General features: G+C 35.7%; 1 protein-coding gene across 1 annotated transcript; it reads left to right on the forward strand.

Moving 5' to 3' along the window:
- Positions 1–5,505: 5,505 nt before the first annotated feature.
- On the forward strand, positions 5,506–14,195 carry LOC131054697 (RHOMBOID-like protein 2). The gene is made up of 6 exons (XM_057989255.2): positions 5,506–6,373; positions 7,885–8,048; positions 10,390–10,553; positions 10,691–10,953; positions 13,118–13,244; positions 13,398–14,195. The coding sequence occupies exons 1-6, from the start codon at positions 6,048–6,050 to the stop codon at positions 13,512–13,514; spliced, it is 1,161 nt and encodes a 386-aa protein (XP_057845238.2). The 5' UTR covers positions 5,506–6,047; the 3' UTR covers positions 13,515–14,195.
- The last annotated feature ends 1,368 nt before the right edge of the window (positions 14,196–15,563 follow it).

Raw genomic sequence — 15,563 nt, forward strand, 5'->3', positions numbered from 1 at the left:
TTGTTGGCAATATAGCATTATAACAGACAATGAAATATTGTTGGCATTTCATAAGGATATTGAGAAGGTTGTTGATGATTATGGATAAAACTGATTAAAGATGTTTACTATCTTGATATTATTATTTTGTCATTGATGTCAAGAAATTGATTTTCTAATTCAGTATGATGTTGCCATATCTTGAGAAGTATGAATTAAAAAAGTATAAAGTTGTCGGTAAAAGACACAAGAAAGAATATGATGAATAAGGGGATGAATAAGGTATTCAATGGGCAACTACTACCGAGTCAGACAATGATGAGATCATGATGTTTAGATTGTTTTACCATCATACATATGTTGTAAATTGTGAAGGTTAATACTATACTATGTTACCAAGCAAAGAACCTAGTCGGTAAACCCTAAGGTTATCACTATCGGTTAATGAAGGCGAAATGTCTACCGAGTGAAGTTTAGTATTCACCGAGTTATAACCAAGTTGCTACCGAGTTGTAACCGAGCTATAACATAATGCATTAAATGTTTGCATGCGTTATTTAATGAAGGAAGCTGATGAGCTAGAACTGATTAAATGATTGGTGAGCCGCGGATGAAGTTTGTTAATGAATCTAAGGCAATGGAAAGTCGACATGAAGATCTACAGCGCAGATTGAACCGTAATACCCTGGCACAAGTTCCAAGAAATGTATGCAAGTTCCAAGGCAGGGTAAAACGTTTTTAGATCAAAAGATGCATTGAACCTGGACAAGATTGAAGAGCTGATGGCTATGATTGATCATGGGAAATGTGATCAAGGAGATTAAGCGGTTACCTAATTGTTTATAAATAGGAAACTGTTGATAAACAATGTATGCGGGCAAGTGTATGCAGAAGGATGCTACATAGTGATTACCGAGCACAAAAGCTTGAAGACCTGTTTGAATAACAGAGTATAGAAGCCCAACAGATAGACAAGATTAGTTCTATGTCTAGATTGTATTGAACAAATAGGAATCTGCTTTAGCATTTTAGATGTGAAGTTGCAGATAGATTTTTGTTACTGTTATTTTGTGAAAGTGACAGAAAATCTCTTAACCGAGTGGACTTAATAGTCTTATTTGTAAAACCCTCTAGCAAGGTGACATTTTGATTGAGTGTTTGAAATCCTTTAACAAGGTCACCTCTAACAAGGTGAAGATCCTAACAGATCTGAGGGAAATCCCTTAACCGGGTCACATCTAGCAATGTGTTTGTAATCTTTAACAGGATTTTCTTTTAACCGAGCATACTCTAGAAGAGTATATTTCTTAGTGGGTCCGAAATCACACAGTGGTTTTTCCCTATTTGGGTTTCCACGTTAAATCTGGTGTTATGAGGTTTATGATGCTTATATGCTTTTGAGTTTGCATGTTTGACAGTTTTGGTTATATTACTGATATATATGTTACCGAGGTTGAATCTAATGTTTTTATGGATGATTAAGTTTGTATGATTCACCCCCCCCCTCTCATCTTATTGGCTATTGGATCTGTACTTATATTAAGTATCAGAACTATCACTATTCAGGTTTAAGGAGGAAAAGTTGTGGGTGACAGCTCGACTGATGCTTGCGGAGGAGGTGGCACATATCAGTCACCGGTATCGAACTAACATGGAGGTTTACTCTCTGATTATGGCATGGGCCTGTGAATTCGAACCGAAGGTGGAAAAGGTAAAACTCACATTGGTCAAATTGATTGATGGGGAGTTTTTGATTAACCTGGATTCAATCTTGGAGTGGGTGGTGCTGGGAGTTGGCATTCGAATTATGGAAGGGGACGATCAGGAGGAATTGCTTCCTTTTATTCATGGCCCAGAGGATGAAATCAAATACCAGTGCCGTGAACGAGCCCGAGTGGGGTGGGAAGCGATGAAACTCTTTGTTAAATTAATGAGGGTGGATGAAGTCCTGAATGCTTTGCATGTGGTGGCAAGGATGGAGGTTGGTAGGGCATTGAGATATAGGGCTGAAGAAGGAAGGGCCATATAGCTACTGGCAAGCTTGGAGGGTGACCCCAACTTCGAGTTCCTAAACTGCATTCCAAAAATGAAAGCTGAAGCGGCAAAAGGGAAAGACAAAGCATCGACCTCTGAGGAGGGAAGGGACTGGGAGGACCAGGAGGATAGTGAGACTGAGTGAGTGGCCTATCGGCAATGAACTAGTTTTTTTGTCTGCTTGCTATAAGCTGTGGACAAATTTTGTATCTTGAAACGTTTCAATTAATTGAATGAAAAAACCTTGACCGATAAACTTTTGTATCTTGCAACTTTTAAAATTTTGTATTTTGAATGACTATATAGTAATAGTATATATTTATAAAATTATAATCAACCATAATCAATGTACAAATAATTAATGGAACGAATTGATTTTTTTTTTATAGCATTACATAAAAAGATCACGGTATTAAATTTATTTCCATTGTTTAACAAATAATTGAAATAACGTAGCTCATATACAAAAAGCATTTGAAAGAAATTAATTAATAAAAATGAAATAGAATTATAGAAAGCATTTTTATATCCATAAGACTGTAAGATGCAAAGTGAAACAAACTGGAATTTGAAAAATTATCATTAATATTTATGCTTTTGAAATTTACAATTTTTTCGTTAGAGATTTGAGTCCCCCCAAAACTTAAAAGCCAAAATGAGTGAGCCACTGGCACTCAGCCTGTTAGGGTTCAAGGACATAGGAAAAAAAAACTACAGGTAGTGGAATTGTTTTCAATTTTTCCCTAAGAATCTGGCCCTCCTTCCATGTAGAATTCTTTAGACAACATAAGCTGAGAGAATTCTTCAAGCCACATGTAGTTTGGAAAGTCGTCCAGGAGGAACCATTTCCAGAGGAAGTCCCTGCTAATCCGCGCCCATTTTTTGTGACGCGTCAGCTGCTCCGCATTCAGGTTTAGGAGAAACGGTTGCCTGGCCACTGACAATGTTTGGTCAGGGAGGAGAAGCTTGGATAAATCACTCGCCCAAGGGATCCCCACCCCTACCTCTGCAAGAACGACAAGAGTAATGTCGTCTCTGAGGAAGTCTTCCTTAAAAACCTTCCTCAACAACATCAACATATCCACCTTGTCTCCTCCCAAGTCCAGAAGAGACGCTAAGAAGCGGGATGTAAGGTCCGTGTTAACACGGTACCTATTTTCGTTTCGTAGAAATTCTCTGCCCAGCACCATCCGCACAGCTTCATTGGTGAACGACCCAACCTCCTTGCAGATTGATTGGAGGGTTGGGTCTCTAACGAAGCCTAGAAAGACCCTCTGGTCCTCTGCATAAATGCTTCTCAAGTGGATGGGAGTGTCCATCTTGAGAAAACAGATTAACAAATTAAACAACCTGAGCAGTGAGCCTATAAACCTAAAATACCGTGAGCTCTGACGATTTATCTACTAAATGGCAAAGGCTAATTGAAGATGAAAGAAGCAGAGATCGTATATAAATTGTTGAAGCTCTTGATTGTAATAATTACTTCTTTAACAATATTAACTACTATAAATTTTTTTAAATCTTTCGTATCTCTGCAAATCTTTCCCATAAATGCACGAGTGTGCGAAATTGGAAACAGGTATGAACCAGTACCAAATTGGCAAGTATCACATTGGAAGTCGTGGGGACATAGTGGATTGCCGTAAGTGAAAAGATATATATTAAATGAACGAAATTATCGATCGTGATTTGTGACATTTGATACGTGTGTATTGAATCCAATTCCATTCCGGGCACTTTCTGGTGAGCTATGTTCTCTTCAGAAAATTGGGCCAAAATAAAACTTCAGCCATTGATATACGATCATTGAACGGTTTAAAATCATTGATAGATTTTAGGTATGTGTCACCCTTTACGTGTCAAAGAGGCCGCACTTATTGATACATCGTGCAGAGTCCAGACTCAATGTATTATGTGATGTGATGTACTGATGTGATGTGATGTGCCTTGTCTATTAATGGCAATGAATTTATGAAATCGCCAATGAATTATATATTGTACCATAAATAACAAAATATTCGCCAAATAAAATTAAAATTTTTTCAAGCGGTGGATAAAAATCGCCAATACATTTAAATAATTTTTCCTTCGGAGTAAAATTTTTCGCTCATACAATTATATATTTGTTCCTTTTAACAATAATTATTCGCCTCCCACAATAAATATTTTCCCCATAGAACAAGGTATTATTCGCCAAAAATTTATGGCATTTTCGCACCCTAGAAAAAAAATCGCCAATACAAAATAATTTTTTTGTCATTTAAAAAAAAATTTCGCCATCGATATGAAAATTTCCCCCCGAAAATAATGTCTGATTCACCAAGATTTTACACAGTTGCCCGGGACGGGGGGGGGTTCTTAAAGTTATCCTTGCTTTGTTCTTTTATTATTCGCCAGAAATTTATGGCATTTTCGCACCCTAGAAAAAAAATCGCCAATACAAAATAATTTTTTCGTCATTTAAAAAAAAAATTTCGCCATCGATATGAAAATTTCCCCCCGAAAATAATGTCTGATTCGCCAGGATTTTACACAGTTGCCCGGGGGGGGGTTTCTTAAAGTTATCCCTGCTTTGTTCTTTTATTTTTATATATTGATAATCATTTGCAAATATTTTGCTCATAAAAACATCAATATGAGACTAATACAAGCTCTTGCAAGCACTCCTTTCAAACAACCATACAAGAAACTACCTATGGAAGACCTAGAGTCACAACTTAGAATTCCATATTAGATGTGCCCTTGGGATTTGAACTTGGGTTTGCATAATGCGAACTCAATGCTTCAACCAATTAGGCTCAACCCTCTAGACTACACAATTTTTTTAAAATATAAGTATGCTAGTTTTGTATCTATTTATATCTTAGATTACTCAAGAAATGTTATGTTTGCAAGTTCTAATAATTTTGTTGAATTATATTACTTTATTTTAACTTTTAAACATCGATTAGAAATAAAACTTTGAAAGTAGCTCAACAATTTCATTTTTAATAAGTCAAGCGATTTAATAAAATTTTATTATATTAGTAATATAAACAAATTAATTATTCTAACAGCACTAAAAACATATTACACAACTTAAAATAGAAATCAATAAATATGTCGTTTTGAACCTTGATCCTTCTAAACTTTTGGAAAGTGCTTTTTACTACCAACCCCTCTAGGTATGATAAATGATGTATGTTTTTTTTTAATTTATCCCTACACTTGCATATGTCATGCAAAGGGTTAGATTTACCTTTAAGCTTTGTTGTGAGGCCACAATTGAAGTGTATTAAATTTGAAAACCACATCGCCATGTGTGTGAAGGTATCTCTTACACCACCTAACTCACCTTACCGTGACCAAATATCAACGTACTCTCACATTGACACTCAAGGTAGATAAACTTCCTCCAAATATAGGGAATTGATAAATAAATAATCGAATATTGCACGGGACTAACTAAAGATTCGCATATTAATACCAAATTTTTTCAATTACTCTTGTTCCTTGTATGTGGGATAAATTTAGAAAACACATTCTAATGTGGACCCCGGAAAGGATTTTTTTCGATCATGAAGAAGTCTGGTTAATTTGACTTAGTAATCCAAGCTTTCCCACCTTGTCGTTACAGCAAAACCTTGCTTGGAATAATGATTGCTAAGACTTTGGTCCATTGGATGCCATGAGTGGCGGTGCTTAGATAGCAATACAGTTCATCTTTTAAGCAAGATAGGTAGTTTACCCTAGAACGAAATGCTTCAATTCAGATGAGTTTTGAAGGAAGCGTGGGGTATGCAAACAATCAATGAAATTTATATGGGTTTTCAGGCTCACCATACCCCTAAAAAAACCAATGTGGTTTGACTAATCTTGCCTAAAGATTGCACGGGTATTACTGCAAAAATCTATCTGGGTAGTCTAATTTTGCCAAAAAATTAGCTGGGCATTGTAGAATCGGTGAATTTGGTAAACGAAAAGTGGAGTTGGAATAATTGTTTTGGGTTTTTTTCGCTGCATACAGATTGTTTTGAGATACCCACTTAATCATAATGGGGGAATCCAGTTATCTGGACATCGAAAGAAGAGGATCAATTGATAGCAGCCGAAGAGATAGTAAAACGATCCACCCGATTCATGATTCTGCAATGAGGGCTTCTGCGGTGCCATACTATGATGACAGGTATAACGGGAGGAAGAGGGGTGCCTGGCTTATCACACTATTTGTGGTATTGAATGTTGCAGTATTCATTGTGGCAATGTTCATCAATAATTGTCCCAAGGATTCAGGACGGGACAACTGTACCATCAGGTTTCTGGGAAGGTTCTCATTCCAGCCCCTCAAGGAGAATCCTCTGTTTGGCCCGTCATCCTCAACGTATGTATTTAATATCATCGCTCAATTTACATTTTCAAAAAATTGTCTTAAAAGTTTTTTCAGGCCTTTTCTGATGTCTTATTCATAAGGCCTTTAGATTTCGCTTTTAAATCTATTTAAGCTTTTTCATGTGTACTATCTACCCTGTCCTTAGATTTTTCTCACGTCTTTTCGTGTGTGGGGTATGTTCTTCTTTAAGCTTTTGTAACAGTCTGTTCAAGTGGTGTGTGTCTGTATTAGGCGCTGGGATGGTATTTGTTAGAATGGTTATATACAATGTTAAGTATGTCGTGCTTGGGCTTGGAAGCCAGTGTATTCGATGCTTTTAAAACAATCTAGAGAAACTTCTGGAGGATCTTTCTTTGATTTGAAGAACTAACAATCGTCTGCTTTCATAGACTCTACCACCAATAAGGATCAAACTCAAATTTGGCTTCCTAACCACCACTGTATATCTGTTCTGTCAAATTCATCCATGATTTGCACCTAGCCCTATCGATATGAGTGTCACCAGAGCCAGTGGATCTTGCTGAGATGGAAATGACAAAACATGCCATTGACCCTATTTGAAATAATCAGAATCTGAAGCAGAAATATAAAAGCACATTTCTGAATTTTTAAAGCAAGATCTGGGTGATGAGATCTTACAACACTGTTGTGTTTGCTACAAGAATCTGCTGTTATATTTGGGAAAACTCTGTACATAAATTTTGAAATGAAATTTCAATATCTGAAGTCTGCAGCTTTGATAACAGCATTATGTTTATGTTCGAAATAAAACTGAGTGTTATATCGGGGAGAACTCTGCACCATAAATTTGAAATAAAATAAAAAATCCAGTTTTTGTACCACTTCTAGTGAAACGTATCTGGCTCATTACATTACTGTTTAGTATACACCAAATTTGTTGGCTATGCATTCTTTCACTGATATTGTTCCGGGTTTAAGTGCTATCGCTGGACAGCAATTCTGTATTTGCATAAATGGTTCATTCCTCCAGCTCACAAGTTAGAATATTTGTTGATTCAATGGAAGATGGATGGTACATAATAGAAAGATAGAAATAAATTTTTTAAATCACAAATCGCCAAAGTAGGTCAATGGGACTGAAAAGTACTTTAAGTGACAATGGGTAATCAGGAATGCTGCAAGGAACTCCAAGAAGAAGTTATAATCAAGGGGAACCATTGATTGTTTTGGACCTTTTAAATTCAAACAAGTCTGTTAATGCCTGAATTCTTTTGCATTTGTCAATATGGGGTTGGTATTTGTAGTTGTGCAGTTGGGAAATTAGTAATGCAAGCTGTTTCCCGTTAAACTTAAAACGAGGAAGGAATATAGAACAATCATCTTCAAGTGTTTAAAAGGTTATACATTTGATTATTAATCTCCATCTGCAGGAAAAAGCCACAAATTACCCCGAAGTAGATCAGATGTTGTTTGATATTGAGATTCACTTCGATATACATGTATTGTTTGCCTTTTCTCATTAGGTTTTTATTTTGCTGCAGTTTGGAGAAAATGGGAGCTCTTGTTTGGAATAAAGTGGTCAAACAGCACCAAGGATGGCGCCTTATCACATGCATTTGGTTGCATGCTGGGGTAGTTCATCTGCTTGCCAACATGCTAAGTCTCTTGTTCATAGGGGTTCGCCTTGAGCAGGAGTTTGGCTTCGGTGAGTTTTATAAGATATTAATGTGCTTTGAGATAGCCATTCTCTAGCAATCATATTTCTCTAGAATCTTAGATATTAAGATGTAAAATTTTAAGTTCAATGTGTCCAAAACTGTCTATTTCATTGTTTCTGCTACTTATTAACTATGTATGCCCCTTGAATATCTATTGTGCTGTTTCAAGTTTTCAACTCGTTAAACGTCTATTGCATTCTTTCTGCTGCTTAAGCTTCTATTGCATGGTTTCTGCTCCTTAAACAACTTTTTCATTGTGTATGTCTTTTTTAAAAGAGCATAGTAATTAGGGAGGGACCAGATTTCCATTTTTTGAGGTTAGACTTTACTAGCACGAACTATCAATGTGAAACGAATAAACCACTAAATTTGTTTTATTTAAATAAATAAGCAATCTTATTTGTTATCTTTTATCTGGAAATAGTCAAAACTTCTGTCAAACAGGGAAGATATTGAGTTCTTTACTGGAGAGCCTGAAGCCAGGCTTGTTCAAGAATATATAGTTTGTTTGTCCGTGGGTGTTTGTATTCTATAATATCAGATTTCTAGTAGCGCTTCTGGTTCATTTTGTTAGTAATTCCTTCATTTTTAATGCTTCTGCCTCCAACCATATCTGCACGAGGTGGGTACAAGTTAAAACTCACGAGGTATTAAAATAGTTCAAGAAGTGAACAACATCCATTCTAACAAACATATGTACATACTTGCACACATACACATGTACGGAAACTGACAAACATGCACACACACACACACACACTCATACACAAACTCACGCACATGCATACACATTGTCATGCCCCCGATCCTATCATAATGGATTTAGTGAAATAAAATATAATAATAATATTCCTTAACATATCAATGAAATCAGAAATAAATTAAGTTCAAGAATATATATAAATATATTATCATTACTAAGAAAATCATCTTTTTCATTAGACTTCACGATTTTCTGTTAACAGCAATTATCTTCACAAATGAGAGGCAGTGATGACTCCTAAATCTGTACCATACATAAGTGTACAGCAATTTGAATCAGTACAGACTTGACTTGTAAACCCAACAAAGATTGTCCAATGCTGGCTGATAGGATAGATCACTGGGATCGCTGGTCAATACCTTGTGTATTAAAATATAAATGCTATGCTAGCGGGCCCCACCATCAGTATAACATAAGGTAGAGGCTGCAATTACATAAGGTTAAGGCAGTGATTATTAACTCTTCTACCAAAATTAGTTAAGCGTAAGGCAACGGTCAACTCCAATGGACGAGTCTTCCCCACTTCAGTGAGACGTCACCTTTGCATAAAGTCACATCCTATATGAAGAGGTATAGGTGTGGTATAAAGGAACACCACCAAGCAATGGAAGGGATCAGAATTGAATATATATATATTATCTGCAACCATTGGAAGGATCATAAATTATAATATATAATCTGTGCTCATAAAAGGAGATCGGGTTGCATCACTGGCAATCAATATCTATAACAGAAGATTGGTATGCTGTATCTACTTATGAAGTAGTGCTTATTTGTAATTGTGTTATGTTATGTCTGCACCCTACTAGGAATAATGAGCAAATATATGTATAATCTACGCTATTATATGTATTCTATTATAAATACATAAAAAGGAGTATTTTCAATAAGATTTGCATTTGTCAATAATAAGTAGATCAGATTTATACTTAATTTCATTTATGCACATATATATTCATAATATAGAAGATAGTAGCATATTCATAGCCCAATTACCTAATCATTTCTATTACCCATCCGCCTTCACCCCTCGCCCCCATAAGGAGAGGTATGGTGTTGTTAGGGAGAGGCAGAGTAAATCCATCCTAAATTAGGTGAGCCCCAAGGGTGGTCTGGACGGATGTTCCTGAAACCAGGGCCCAATTATGAAGGTGGTGTCATCGTGCCCTAGACAATTAAATCCCTATCCAGGGTTGAGGATTAGAAAGGAAGTAAGATGGGGCTTGAATATAGCCGCTATCAATTGTACTATGAATAAATATGGTTATCTAGTCTAATAAATTAATTTAAGGCATGATAATATTAAGTAATGGTGGTTGATTATTTGGAAATTGGAAGCCTCCTAGTAGGGGACATTACAGCTGCACTATTTCTGATGTGTGTAAATTCATATTTGGTGCAAGTGCTAGTTTGACTGCAATGCAATTGCTCTAGTTAAAACAGTGTCAATTTTGTTCTGTTAATGTATTTTGTTTACAGATTACACGTTGCTGAATTTTCTGATTGGAAAACAATGAAATATTTAAATACCTAGTATCTAATATCACGAGGTTTTTGGTCTGCAGTGAGGATTGGAATAGTTTATCTTCTCTCTGCTTTTGGTGGTAGTGTGATGTCAGCCCTTTTTATCCAGAACGGTGTATCAGTTGGAGCATCTGGTGCTTTATTTGGGTTGTTAGGAGCTATGCTTTCAGAACTTATCACAAACTGGACAATCTATGCCAATAAGGCTAGTAGTTGTTTCCGTTCATTCTTTTCTAACATTATTAGAGAGTAAAGTATTAAAGTTAATATTTCGTTCTGGTACTTTGGTATTGGTTGAATTTCATGTACCTGATATTTAATGCTTGTGTTTTGTCTATGCAGTTTGCAGCAATTAGTACGCTGATTCTCATCATTGTTGTCAACTTAGCTTTTGGGTTGCTACCTCACGTAGATAACTTTGCCCATCTTGGAGGGTTTTTATCTGGATTTCTTCTTGGATTTGTGTTTCTGGTTCGGCCTCAGTTTGGATGGGTAAACCTCAGGGATGTTCCCCCTGGTTATGGTACAAATTCAATTGCCAAATCTAAGTACAAGCCATACCAATATGTTCTGGGGCTGCTGGCTCTTCTTCTACTTATTATTGGGTGAGTTTTGCTTTATATTCATTTTGTTTCTGTTATATTATTGTACATGTTGATGATCAAGGTCATGAATATTCTAATATTTTGATGTCTCTCCAACCACAACCTGCATAAAGACAAATATAAAAGATGACTTTCTAGGACAAGGTTTATGCATTGAAATTAGAAAAGGGGGATTCTACCAATACAATAATTCTTCAGGTTCGGAGAGATGGAAACGAGGAAGGGACCTCTGTTACTTGGTCTGCTTATTGGGATTTGTGGATGAGGCCATTCCAAATGCTGTCTTCTGCAGTAGCTCAGCTATGTGTATTTAGTATTGATTCTTAGCCATCTTCCACTGAGGAACAGCAAGCATTTTGGAAAACCTGGCTGACTTTGCTTGAAAATTTGAGAAGTGTCGAGAAACAGTTTAGTGGTAAATCAAAGAGGAGATAATCTTAGGTTAGAAAATTTAATGGGATTGTGGTTAATCGTTTTACATAATAAAACATGGAATTCATATTAAATCATGAAATGAGAGTTGCACCAAAGGAGAGGTCCCCTTCAAGAGATTTCAAAGTTTCAAGTGATTTATGATATGCCCTTAATTTTTGATCAAATCATGGACACATGTTAGACAATATTTAGAAAAGGATTTGTTTATTGTCTTCTCAAGTTATGAATATATTTTAGACAATAATTACAAAAATAAGTCTAAAAGCTCAAGTATAAAATTGACATTCCGAGTGTAGACAGACAGTTAAGGAGTTACATTTGGAAAGCTTAAGCGCAACTATTTGAGAGGAACAGTACGGACAAGCCATATAATGCATAGTGAAATTGTAAGGTGCAAAGAAAGTGTCTGTTATGTTTCTTCTTTTATAAGGGAATGCACTTATACCACAAGAAGTAATTTTTGCAACACAATTCTAGAGAGTATTTGCCTGTTATTTTGGAGATTGCACCTCCTAAAAGTTCTAGCAAGTTAAAGTAACCGTCCTGTAACTTGTTTATTGACATCATGGAGCAAATTTCTCTATAATGCTTCATAAAAAATAAATAAAGAAAGACAAGGTAAATATTTACCCTTATTGGCTAGACTAGACAATTTTCTAAGCCATCCATGATGGCGAAAATTTGCTTGTTCATATTTTGCTTAAATAAATGAATTTGACGTAATCATCATTCATGTTTCTATTCCAGATTTAATCCATGTACCTCACAGGTAGACCTTAAATCCCGGGCATGGATGCTTTAGTGTAGTATATAAAATGCATGGTAGTAAACTCTTTGAAGTACTTGTGCCCAATTGTTTCCACTCTAAAGATATTCTGGTTGTGATTCCTGATAAATCCTCGTTTTGTGACAAATTTCCTGCAACATACTTTTCTTTCAAAATATTACTACTGCAACAATATTCATGTTAAAAAATCCATTTATGTTTTCCCTAATTTCTACAGAGAGTGGTTTTCCCAATGCCTATGATCTGTTTCTTTCTAAAACTATTTTTTGCCTATCTTCTAGGTGGTGAAGAGAATCTCTTGTAGTACATCTAATAAGCCGGTTTGGATACATGCCTTTTTTTCTGTGACTTGCTCTCTTTTAAAACTGTCAGAGCTTATGGCAACTGGGTCATGTGCTTGACAATTCCATCTTTTTTCTTTCAAATGAATTAATAAGCATTTTGGTACACTTGCCTCGTTTTGTAGGACGTTCAATATTTGATGCATACATTGTTTTGTAGCCTTGTGCACCGGCCTGAGGCTCACATATTATTCTGTGATATGCACCATAGTACAATGATACATAATAGAAACTATACATCATTGATAGGGTGCATCAAAATGATATGTTACAGATTCATTTGACAAGCATTTCTCTTTTGCTTAGCCGATAAGCTTTTTTTTAATCTTCAAAATATTTATGCATCACAGCTGCCTAGATATCCATCATTATGCATACCTTCTAGAGCAGGCTACAGTAGGTAAGATAGTTATCAAGACAACATTATAGTCCAGAAATTATTTTTTTGACACTCTTCTCTTATGTTCTCCTAGCTTGCTGCATACTGTTGGAATGCTAACTATCCAATAGAAGAGATGGGGAGAATTAAGAGAGCTTGGTTGGTGAGTGGATTAAATTTGGGCTATATGCTAAGGCTCATTCTGGGAGGTTTGTTTTGCAGGTTTACTGTCGGCTTGGTAATGCTATTTCGTGGAGAGAATGCAAACAAACATTGCAGCTGGTGCCATTATCTAGATTGCGTGCCAACAAGCAGGTGGAATTGTAACGACAGAACTATTTCTTGCCAGGTACAGAGGGCTTAAGTATAGCCATTTTTATATCTAAATTAAAAAAAGTGAAGGAGAATCTTAAAATTTCTACTTCTCAGTATTACCAGTTTAATAAAATTTTGTAGCAGTCATGTTCTTTTGCTAATCAACCTTGTCTTTACTTTGTTGCAGGAAATGGATAGTGGGAATTCATTTACATTGACATGTGATAATGGCAAGACTAAAATATATGACGCAAATGCTTCCGACTCTAGAAAAAGACAGCTTTGTATTCAACAATGCTCCTAGTTTAAACTCCGTTGTGCGCTATTAATTCTTAGTTGAAAGAATGGAGGGCATGAGTTGGTGATTGTTTTTTGCTGACCACATTCTTAACTGCTTGTAAATTAAATAAGTGATTGAACGCATTGCCATATCGTATAGGTATTACTATTCTTTGCTAGTAATTAGTGGTTCAGAGTCCAGACATTGATACTGGGTGGGATCCCTTTTTGTATAGTTGTAATATTCTATATGTTTGTCTCTTTTCCAATAAATTTAGCATACCCAGCTCAGCTTATATACTAATGAAGCACTTGGAGACGCATTGGTTGGTACAAGTTCATGATTGAACATAAACTCAATTTTGCGAAGAAACTAGTTCCAATGATGATAAAAAAGGAGTTGGATATACAATATTTGTTGGGTGTAATGTAGGAAGGTGTCTTGTGCATTGGATTTCCAAGCACAATTTATATTGGTGATACTGGTACCATTCTCTACTCTTATGGTAAGCAAATACCATGCTGTACTACTTTTGTAAGAATTGCAGTGATTGGCAGATGTGGCTACTATGTACCCCAACAGCCCCTATCCATGAAAGTGATCACTTGTTACGTTGAATGGTCTACATGTATAATTTGCAATTGGATATTTTTTTTCTATTTAAAATTGAATGGGATCCTTTGTACGGATAACAGTTTTGAATGATATCTGGTAATTAGAAATAACATGCATGGCATCTCGGTTTGGTGCTCGAAAAGAGCTATTAATCTAGGATTGGAAGCAAGTACTGGCATCTTGCATTTAAGTCTATATAGATATGCTCAATCATAGTAGTAGTCCATTGACATGGAGTTTTAAAAGCATAAATGGAATTCGATTACTTAAATTAAATTGACAAAAACTTGGAACAAAATAACAATGCTCTTATTATAAAGAGATCCCCCCGCCCCAGAATAGGATTGCCACAAAAATCAATTTTACTTTTATGTGAGAAGATTCATGCAAAAGCATATTGCTGGACCCTAAAAGTTTGTTCTGCATGGAGCACGGTCTACTATTTTAGGGGCAGCCCTATGTTTTAAACCATAACGTTCGTTAAGGTATAAATTAGAAACAAAAACTTTAGTGTCATATCAGCAAAAATATAGATTATCCATTTCATGTTGACGCCACTTTACAAAATCTCACAATTAATCTTATGTTCTTCCTAGGGTCTTTCCTTAATATAAAGTGTGGTGACTCTATGGAATGTAATTAACGAAACTAAGTTGCTTGAACTGTAAAGGATTGTAGAAAAAACTCATTTTTAATTGTGGGGTTTTAGAGTGTGATGTCACTATGGAATGAAATTAGCAAAACTAATTTGCTTGACTTGTAACATAATATTTGCGTAATTTAGTTTATTTTCAAATAAAGAATTTTATATTATATTGTGGGCTTGACAAGAAAATGTGTATCTTTCCCGTAGAAATTAAAATCCCCAAATCAGGCACAACAAAGTGCTTTGATACCACAACAAAACATAAATACAGAGACTGCAGTCCTGTTTGTCAGTCATTGGCAGTGCACAGCAGAATATAAAAATCAGAGACAAGCAACATGCTGGAGATATGCAAGATTTCTTGATATCTATTAAAACTGAAAATGAACTTTACAAAAATAAATTACTATACACGATTACAATTCAAATTACTGACTACTTGCAGCGATCTAGAGTTGCTACTAATCAAGTGTTTGGAGCTTCACGCTGCTTTCTTACACGCTGCTTTCTTACACGCTGCTTTCTTGGAGCTTCTAAATGTTTGGAGCAATCATTGCTAACTGCACACACACAGTAGTTGCAATATTCTTCACCCAGAATCGCTGTTCACAAAAACATTCTAGTCCAATTGACTGAATTGGAGAACATTCTCCATTTTTGTCTATTTGCTCAAATCAATTTCTCATTCAAAAATTTTCCAATTTAAAATTACCTACCAACATAAATTCACCGGCAGTCCTCTCTTGCATGTCAAGAGCAAATGGGAGGGAGGAGATCCCAATGATAACAGAAAATCTTCTAGGCTGCTCTTC

This window comes from Cryptomeria japonica, chromosome 5 (genome assembly GCF_030272615.1).
Source record: "Cryptomeria japonica chromosome 5, Sugi_1.0, whole genome shotgun sequence".
Lineage (NCBI taxonomy): Eukaryota > Viridiplantae > Streptophyta > Pinopsida > Cupressales > Cupressaceae > Cryptomeria > Cryptomeria japonica.